The 10000-nt window shown below is 47.1% G+C and overlaps 1 protein-coding gene across 1 annotated transcript in view; it reads right to left on the bottom strand.

Annotated features, from left to right (window-relative positions):
- cdh23 (cadherin-related 23) overlaps positions 1-10000 on the bottom strand; it is a 113012-nt gene that overhangs the window by 68190 nt on the left and 34822 nt on the right. Inside the window, exons 11-15 of the mRNA XM_065959776.1 lie at positions 9361-9473; positions 5715-5964; positions 3528-3631; positions 2726-2875; positions 2145-2303 (exon numbers count right to left, since the gene is read on the bottom strand). Coding sequence (XP_065815848.1) covers positions 2145-2303; positions 2726-2875; positions 3528-3631; positions 5715-5964; positions 9361-9473 — 776 coding nt within the window. The remainder of the gene's footprint in view (positions 1-2144; positions 2304-2725; positions 2876-3527; positions 3632-5714; positions 5965-9360; positions 9474-10000) is intronic.

Raw genomic sequence — 10000 nt, 5'->3', positions numbered from 1 at the left:
TTAAGCAACTTGAAAAAAATCTGAGGGACTGTTTAGACTCTAAACAAACCTTAAAAGAAAAACAAAAAAAACGGTAATTATTTAGACTGTCTCTCAAGACTGTGTGGGTGTGGCTGATCACAATTTGATTGACATCTCCCTGACTCCGCCCACAATAACTGGTCATGGTCTAATCAGCTTTGAGCAGCTTTAAATGTTGGTGAGGTCTGAGTCAGAATCAGAGGAAAAAGCTGAGAGTTATTCATAAACTCCTGATGAAAGGTAAGTTACTGAAGGCTAACTACAGTACATTAACAGTTAGCATACTCATGCTAGGTTAGCCAAGATGATCCTTTTTTTCCTCAAAGCTATGAATGATTATAGCTCTACTTTTCAGCTCATGTTTTTTTAATAACGGCTCATCTTCTCCTGCAGGAAGTCCAATCAGTGAGATGTGTAGAGAGTGAAATGATAAAGTGACCTTACTATATGATCAGACATTAAGGAAACATGTTATGTTGAAGTGCTGGCTTCTCTGACAACAATGCAGCAGCCAGTATGTCCTCCTTCTAACTTTAGATTCTGCTCCTGAATGCTCTGGATTTGTTTGGACCAGAGAAGGTAGACGGTTTTAAGGCACCCCCACACGGCCGTTTTGGACGCCCCTCGGTTTGCCAGATATGAGAGCAGTTATCAGGTCAAACCAACAGGTGTTGCAGCGATGGAAGCGGGCAAGAGAAGTGGTTCAGATAGAAGTGATTGTACCCGACCTAAAAAGCCTCTGCATGTTTCTAATAAGCTCCACGAGCAGAAACGTGCTCAAACTAGGATCAATATTGGAGATGCTTTTGAAAAATGGAGAGAGGTTAGAACACAGAAAGGTTTACAGACCGATGCAGAGCTGGATAAACACTGAAGCTTCAGTGTCCACCACATGGCAACCTGCATGAGCATCGACTCTAGAGAGGAGGGGGGGAGACAGCTCTCTACAATTCTTTATTGTATTGAATTTAGCCATTTTAAACACTAGGGGTCAGTGTTACATACTGCTCCTTTAAGAGTATAATGTGTGAAATTATTTTCATGAATCTTTCTTAAATCTGAATAAACTCTGTGTAAATGTATAGTGAAGTCAAGTTTGTTTTTCTCAGCTCTGTGTTCTGAGCACTGAGGGGGCGGAGCTTCCTTCAGCTTTTTTATGTTTCACTCATTATCATCACCATCTGCAGATCGAATGGAGTTTGGAGGTTTGTTCCACCACCGGGGGGTGACAGAGGAGAAGAGTCTAGTTAGCGTCTTAGGACCCTGTTGTGAAGGTTGGATCAGACGCCTTTCATTGGCAGAGCGTAGTGGGCGGGAGGGAGTGTAGACCTGGATCAGAGAGTTTAGGTAAGGAGGAGACGTTTCTGTGTCTGTTTTGTAAGCGAGCAGCAGAGTTTTAAATTTGATGTGAGCAGTAACTGGGACCGAAAACAAATGTAACGCCACCCCCGGCTTTCAGTCAAATGAAACAGGAGAACCAGATGATTTACACATACTCCGTGTGTGCCGCGGTCCATCAGCGCCACAGTTTTGTTCTGTCGGACGGCGCGCGCCCATTCACTTTGGATCCGTTTCTGGAACGTTATCGCACCCATGATCAGCTGTTCACACATCACAGGAGAACTACAAGATCCCGCGGGAATAAAGAGAACAAGGTGTAAACAACATGTCTCATTGTCTTTCTAAAGATGGTTTGGTGTTCTTTCTGTTTTGACGTCATGTTGATAAAATAATGAAAAATACGATAGTCAGTCCGTATGTTGTGTTTTATATTGAAATTGACCGGATGCTTTGTGCAATTCCTTGTCTGACTCAGGGCTGTCATATTCTGTCCAGCTTGACGCATGCCTGCAGCGTACTCTGGCGAAAATAGACTCGCAGCGTATTTGAAACGGAGCGCCTGAGACGGACTGCAGCGCGCGCTGTGTGAACATAATGATAAACTTGAGTGACAGCTAAGTACCGCATAGTGTGAATTCGGGGTAAGATGATGCAATTTGTCAAATCTGGCCATGTTTAATGTGTGTCACAGGAGTCTGAACCAGGTCAGGTCTTCCTCATGTAGTTCAGGACAGATCCACATTAAATGTCATGACCCCCGGGTTACCTTTGTTGTAACTCACCATTATCCTGAGCAGCGATGTTCCAGGCGGCGTGTTCTCGGGGAGGCTGATGTTGTAGAGCGGTCGGCTGAAGATCGGGCGGTTATCATTCTCGTTGATTAACTCGATGAAGACTCGAGCAAAACCCACGTGGTCGGACATGGACTCGTTGGCATACAGCTGAGAGCAGACGACAGACAAGCAGGTTTAGAATCAGTGAACATTCATCATATCTACTGAAACGTAAAGTCGTCTGCTGAGCTGCAGCTCAACGAGTTCTGTCTCATCTGAAACAGCGTGCAGGGCGGCGTCTGCTCCAGTAACACGAGGTGAAGAAATACTCATTTCGCTGTCCAAACAGTCTCATCAGCGTGACGGAGCCTCCAGTCCAAACAAATAAAAACAAGAAAGTATGAAATATAATGAAGCTTCAATCACGCTGAGACATCAGAGCAGACAAACATCATCACGTCGCTGTGTTCACAAAGTCGCCTTTATGATGATTTCAAATGTTTTCTTCCTGCAGCGATTGGGACTTAAATGACGTCAACATGAATTCAACTCTGAAATAATAACAAAAACTCAAGAACTTTAATTCTCACTGAGAAGCTGTAGCTGCGGATGTTTTCAAAGTCGAGGGGCGTGGCCACCCGTATCCTGATGTCTGCACGGCCCTGCACCGCCGTGGGCGAGATGGTGAAGTACTCCGAGTTGTTACCCGTCAGAAAAACCTGAAACATGCTGTTCACGCCCTGCAGAGAGAGAGAGAGAGAGAGGAGAGAGAGAGAGAGAGAGAGAGAGAGAGAGAGAGAGAAAGAGCGAGAGAGAGAGCGAGAGAGAGAGAGAGAGACAGAGAGAGAGAAGGTTTATTTAGAAAGAGCAGGTGGTGATACATCCTTTGACCTTTGACCTTCTTCAGTTCATTCATCAAAGTGATGTCAAACTACAAATCACACATTAATAAACATTCAGTCAGTGACATGAGGTCACGTAGAGTTATCGTCCCACACATTCACCTGTGCAGGTGTGTAGCTCTGTATTAGGAGTAAATGTTCCCAGGTGGTATCAGACACACCTGACCCTGAGCTCTGATGTAGAAACACTGAGCGGCTGTATTACAGCATGTCCACCTTACTGCTGTGTGCTGGGTGTATATGCTGCAGCTCATCCTGAAGCCGGGTGAACGGGTTAGACCCGATGTTTGAGTCCCATGACTGATCACCTGATGTCGTGAAGTGTACGGGGGGGGGGAAGGACCACGGTCCAATCAGCTCCTCCCCGCTGATTGGATCAGTTTAAGTTGTGTGACTGCACACACTCACACAGTGAGAGCAGAGCCAAAGTCTGAAATCACCATGGCAACCGCAGGCATGCATGTGTGATGTCTCTTCTCTCTCCTCTCACCAGAGACGTGAAGGAGAGTTTTTCCTGGATGAATCTGCAGACCTCCAGCTGACAGGGTGACGAGCACATGGCGAGCAGCTTCAATACGAGGATGATTATTACGTCTGTAAACAAACAGGAGATCTCGATCTCATGAAGGTAAAAAATAATCAAATGTGTTCATGTCTGGAAGAACAAACAGCATTTATTCCTGCAGGCTCTACAGACGTGTTCTCTCTCTCTGAAACCACCTGTAGGAGCAGAGCATCAAACCTGAGCTCAGTGACAGTGACATGAAGAGCCGTGATCGACCTGTACCCGGGCTCGCTCGCTCGCTCTCTCTCCCTCTGTGTGTGTGTGCAGATGGAAAGCTGCAGGGCGTGGATCTGCAGCAGACAGGAGGACGGCTCGCTGCTCGCTGACATTATTCTGCCGATGAAATGGCCTCTGTGTTTTTGTTTTCCTCTCTCAGGGAGCCATCGAGGATGATGACTCCTATTTAAAAGACCATCCAATATGCAGGGATGTCACCTCAAACTGCCCATAAACGTAATTGCCCGTCCATTTGCTTCTGCCTCTAAAGCCCCCAATAAAAGCTGCTGTCACAGACGGCCGCCTCAAACTTTAGAGAAGAAGAAAGTTTTTACAGGAGGTAATCAGAGCAGAAGACGAGACGCAGGCAGCGACGGGCAGAGAGCAGGTAACTACCACCTGTGTGACAGAGAGAGGGAGGTAATCCCTGTGTGTGTGTGTGTGTGTGTGTGTGTGTGTGAGAGATTACAGCACAGGTGTAGCAGACTGTGAATGAGTGTATCAGCTCTGACACACAGGGTCAAACTGAAATAGTAAAAACATCTCTCAGATTTGACTCCTGAGGCGGATGGATATGAGACACCACGCTTCACGGAGCAGATACTTTCACATCTTCTCACTCTGTAATCCTGATTCTTCAGTTTGTGTTTCTTCTGTTGTGACATCACAAAGGAGCATTCAGCTGCTCATCGACGCGCTCTGACGGAGCTCAATACGGATGAACACACCACAGCATCACACGTCTGAACTCTCAGAGAGACTCGGGGTCTCCTCATACTGACGCTGTTGAGGGGCATCACCTGAGGTCAGAGGTCAGATCGTACATCCCACTTTTTACTTTGAGACCGAGACAACATTAAAAAGTTTAACTGCAGGAGACGAAAAATAACAACAATTTGGGGGGTATCACCACCAGGGTCTAGACTCCATCAGGCTGGTATCACCTCCACCACCAGGGTCTAGACTCCATCAGGCTGGTATCACCTCCACCACCAGGGTCTAGACTCCATCAGGCTGGTATCACCTCCACCACCAGGGTCTAGACTCCATCAGGGGCGTGTCCTATCCTGCTATCTGCCTCACAACCCCTCTGAGTCTAACATTAATTATTTATCTTTTCCTAAACTGTGAAATAAATAACTGTAAACTCTTACTTCAGTCCGTCCTGATTGAAAAACCTGTATCTGTTCTTCTACTGGAGTAAAGATGTGTGTACTCTGGCTCACCTGAGTGTCTCACCTGAGTGTCCCTCCTCAGACTGAAAAGACAGATTCTCATGTTCTCTCTCTCTCTCTCTCTCTCTCTCTGCTTCAATTATTCAGACTTTAAGTTTTTTTTGCTTCATTGCAGCGACTTTCTGTTCAAACATTTCCCTCCCTCACTCTCCTCCTCCTCCTCCTCATTGTGTGTATGCCTGTGTCTCTCTCTCTCTCTCAGTTATCTGTCACTCTCCCCTTGGCGGAGGTGGCGGCGGCGGGGGCTCTGCCTGAATCAATCAGAGTTGACTAGCTCTCTGCTTATCTCCACTCCAGGTGATTGATTTTCCTCGTTAGGTATAATTTGACGCTCTATCCCGTCTCTTCCAGAGCAAATTAAATTGTAGTCCGGTCCAAAGTGCTGCTGTGAGCGAGCAAGTGAGCGAGTGAGGGAGAGAAAGTGGAAAAGTGTTTGACTTTTGTGTCTGTCTGTGTGTGTGTGTGTGTGTGTGTGTGTGTGTAGTAACACGAGTTTCACAGAAAGTTGATAGATACAGCTAATAGAGCGAACTAAAACATGCTGTTGTACATCACTGCTAACACACACACTCACACACACACTCACACACACACAGTGTATGTGAGTTTCCACTGCAGGACCTGTCACAGACTGTAGGAGGAACTTAAAATCAGCTTTGACTCCGTCGTCTCAACACAGATGTGACATCACCTGTCCCAGCTGTGATCACGTGACCTCTCACCTCGTCCTTGTCCTCGGCCTGGATGAAGAGCGGCAGAGCGAAGCCCACCTGGGCCAGCTCGGTGATCCGCACCCTGTACTCTGAGCTGTTGAACTTGGGAGCGTTGTCGTTTTTATCGATGAGCAGGACCGTGAAGGTGGTCATCACTGTGGCGTCTGACGGGCTCCGATCATCCTTCAGCTCTGTGGCCTGACAGAGAGAGAGAAACCAACAGACTCAGGTTAATAACAGAGTCCTCATGGCAACCTGACGAGGACTCCACAGGTGAGGTACAGACAGGTGTGACTATAAAAAAATCTGAGAAACATTTCCTGTCCTGTGAACAGCTGATGTCTAAATATACACAGGAAAGTTTCTTACTTTCCCTCCTCGGACTATCAGAAGCAGAAAGACCGAAAAATATCGGCCCTGGTTCTTATATACAGGCTGCTGCTACAGGCAGCTGCTGCTACAGCTGCTACAGGCTGCTGTAGCTGCTGCTACAGCAGCCTGTAGCAGCAGCTGCCTGTAGCAGCAGCCTGTAGCAGCAGCCTGAAGCAGCAGCCTGTAGCAGCAGCTGTGTGTAGCAGCAGCCTGTAGCAGCAGCCTGAAGCAGCAGCTGCGTGTAGCAGCAGCGTGGTAGCAGCAGCGTGTAGCTGCAGGGTGAAGCAGCAGCGTGTAGCAGCAGCCTGTAGCAGCAGCCTGTAGCAGCAGCCTGTAGCAGCAGCCTGTAGCAGCAGCTGCGTGTAGCAGCAGGGTGGAGCAGCATCGTGTAGCAGCAGCATGCAGCAGCAGAGTGGAGCAGCAGCTGAATTGGACTGGCCTTTAACTTCCTTGTTATTGAGGGCTGAGAACAAAAGCCATCCAAAAGGATATTGTACTCTTTCAGCATGTTGTAATAAATCTCCATTTAGGGCTAGACTGTTCCCGAAGCTGCAGGTTGTACTCTGAATATTCACTCGTTCTTTTTGGTCAACTAAAACTCCCCAGAAAGTCCTGACACCAGGTCACGCTCAGAGTCTAGACTTTCTCTGATCCAGTTTGTAGAATAATGACAGCCGAGCAGAGAGAGGGAGAGAGAGAGAGAGAGAGAGAGAGAGGGATGAGTTGAGAGGGCGAGAGAGAGCGAGAGCGAGGGATGAGTTGAGAGGGGCGAGAGAGAGAGAGAGAGAGAGAGAGAGAGAGAGAGAGAGAGAGAGAGAGAGGGATGAGTTGAGAGGGCGAGAGAGAGAGAGGGCGAGAGAGAGAGAGAGAGAGAGAGGGATGAGTTGAGAGGGCGAGAGAGAGAGAGAGAGAGAGAGAGAGAGAGGGATGAGTTGAGAGGGCGAGAGAGAGAGAGAGAGAGGGCGAGAGAGAGAGAGAGAGAGAGAGAGAGAGAGAGAGAGAGAGAGAAGCTGAGAGGTGTCTGATTGAACACTAAGTGATTTCTGTGATGGAGGTGTTCAGCAGGTATTTACAGGTGTTCTTTTATTGGATCAGACGGCTGCAGGCAATCATAGAAACAGGTTTAAAGAGAGGGCAGGAGAGGGCACGCGCATTACACACACACACACACACACACACACACACACACAGAAAGAGATGGGGGGGTTTGTGGAGCAGATTTTTTCACTGTTATTGACAGACGAGCGTCGCAGGAGGACGGGAACCTTCAGGAATAACATGATGGTTTCTGGGTAATCACGCTAGTTTAGCCTCTCTCGTCCCGACGCCGTTGAATCATTTGACCCCCCCCACCCTCTCGCTCAGCGCCGCCTGAAGTTGAGAAATTAGTTTTATTACGACGGAGCTCCACAATCAATAGACGCAGCACCTGAGAAAGAACACGCAGGGGAAAATCCATACCTTATAAATACTATTTTAGGAGACAGCTTGTGGTTTTCAGCACGTATTCTACTTTTTCATGTAATTATTGATTTCAATTAAAGAGACAGACGGAGGCTGGAATATGTAACACACTATCTTTTTCTTTTATCAGAGTCACAGCGTATCTCTGCTGAGAGAAGTCTTCTGCTGTTTTTAAGCTGCTTCATGATGGAGTAATATTTAGATTTGAATCATTTAAATGTTTAGAGATCGATCGTCCTTGTTGGTTGTATTAAATCATGTTTTCATGTTTTAGTTTAGTTTTCATCCACATGAATTGAATGAAACTATCAGTAAACATGAGAGCGTCAACGAGGACTTCAGCGGCTCCTGAAGGTCGTTTTCTGTCCCGTACAGGTGAAACTGATTGGACAGGACACGCCTGTGAAGTCCACACAGTCACTTCTGAACATGGAGCTCTTTGAGGGTAAATTCGGCCACTTTCTGCTGATCTGAAAATCCATTTCACGCCCCTCCTCACACCCTGCGGGAATCAGCTCCTGTTCTGCACTGGAGGAGGAGAAATGATGGAAAAGGGAGGAGGTGGAGGAATGGACATGGAGGTTTGGACTGAAGGGAGACAGACTGTAGATTTAGTGGCCGGACTCTGAAGCGGCTTCAAACAGGAGACAGAAGCAAATGAGGGGGGGGGGGGGGTAAATCTCCTGTTTCATGTCCCTTCAGAGCCTCTGACTGGACATTTACACTAAATGAGTCGACGTACCCAAAGGAAGCTTCACTTCCTGAACTTTAACAACCCCTTCATTTGAGCCTAATGCCTCAAACTAAACCAGTGCTTTATTTCTCTGCTCCAGGACCATGAATAGACCGACTCTGCACTCTGATCCTGCAACCTTTAAGTCCGTGGTGTCAGGTAAGCCCATGAGGGCCGGGTATATAAATGTATGTACGACCCAAAAACAAAGAGCTTGGGGTGTCAGAGTTTTTTGAAAGAGTCCAAAGATGGGGCATTGTGTATGTCGGGGAGGGGGTTCCAGAAGGTGGGGACTGTGACACTGAAGGCCCTGTTGCGAGGGGAACAGTCTTGCTATATTACATTAATACATTATTTTAAAAAACACCATCAATTACTGGTTCTATACCGACCTGTTAGCTCGGACCAGTACCAGGTCCCAGTCTGATGACCCGTTAGCTAGGATCAGTATGCGTATCCTCCTGATGAGGTTTTGTTTAAAGTCTGAGTTTAGGATTTGTCAGCTGTGCTCTTAAATTGTTTGTTTTTTAGTTTGGTTTGATGAATATCAAGAATTCCGAAGAAAAACTCAGAAATGATTTTGCGTCACAACATTGAGTGAATTTCTTATGTAGGTTGGAAACTCTTATGTTTCTGTTATTGGCTGTGCTCACATCACATTTGTGTTGGTCTGTCGACTTTGTTTATAAATGCGTCACACATCTAATTTGCTGCGTGACCAGAGGCCTGATCATTCACCTTAAACCAGATGATTTCAAAGACGTGAGAGTAATAAAAGAGCAGTGTTAGACTGAACCCTCCTGATGTGTTCTTGTTGTAGTCCTTGTTTGTTGGAGTTAGGTGAGGTGTGTCTGCTGCTCTGTCTCTGGGTGTATATGGACATTTAAGGTGTTTAAGGTCTGACCAAACCCCTCAGACTGATGGATTTATCAACCAAAGCTCTCTCTTGATCCTCTGATCAATCACACATCTCTCTCTAAACCAATCAGATCGTCCCGTTCAGAGCTTCCCGTTCAGAGACTCACCTTCACGGTGAGCGTGAATCCTGCAGAGTACAGCGGGTTCTCTCTGTCCAGCTGCCCGTTCACCGTCAGAGAGCCGCTGATGTAGTCCAACACGAACACGCTGTTAGTGTTACCTGTAAGAGAGAGAGAGAGAGAGAGAGAGGAAAGGGAAAGGGGGGGAGGAAAAGTTAGTGGGCACACTGGGCTGGTTTTGTGTATTATTCGTTATCATGAATGTAAGTCACAGGACTTTACATCCTCTCTCTCTCTCTCTCTCTGTCTCGCTCTGTCGCTCTCTCTCTCTCTCTCTCTCTGTCTCTGTCTCTCCCTCTCTCTCTCCCTCTCTCTGTCTCTCTCTCTGTCTCTCTCTCTCTCTCTCTCCCTCTCTCTGTCTCTCTCTGTCTCTCTCTCTGTCTCTCTGTCTCTCTCTCTGTCTCTCTCTCTCCCTCTCTCTGTCTCTCTCTCTGTCTCTCTGTCTCTCTCTCTGTCTCTCTCTCTCCCTCTCTCTGTCTCTCTCTCTGTCTCTCTCTCTCCCTCTCTCTCTCCCTCTCTCCCTCTCTCTCTCTCTTTCAGCTGACAGTGTGAGCTCACACAGTGTGTGTGACTAAAACGGGATCATCTGTGGATTATCACTGAGCTGACATCAACGCTGAAATCATTT

The sequence above is a fragment of the Labrus bergylta genome, chromosome 10 (genome assembly GCF_963930695.1).
Source record: "Labrus bergylta chromosome 10, fLabBer1.1, whole genome shotgun sequence".
NCBI classification, from domain to species: domain Eukaryota; kingdom Metazoa; phylum Chordata; class Actinopteri; order Labriformes; family Labridae; genus Labrus; species Labrus bergylta.
The sequence above is the reverse complement of the archived record's forward strand: the minus strand, read 5'-3'. Positions and strand labels throughout refer to the sequence as shown.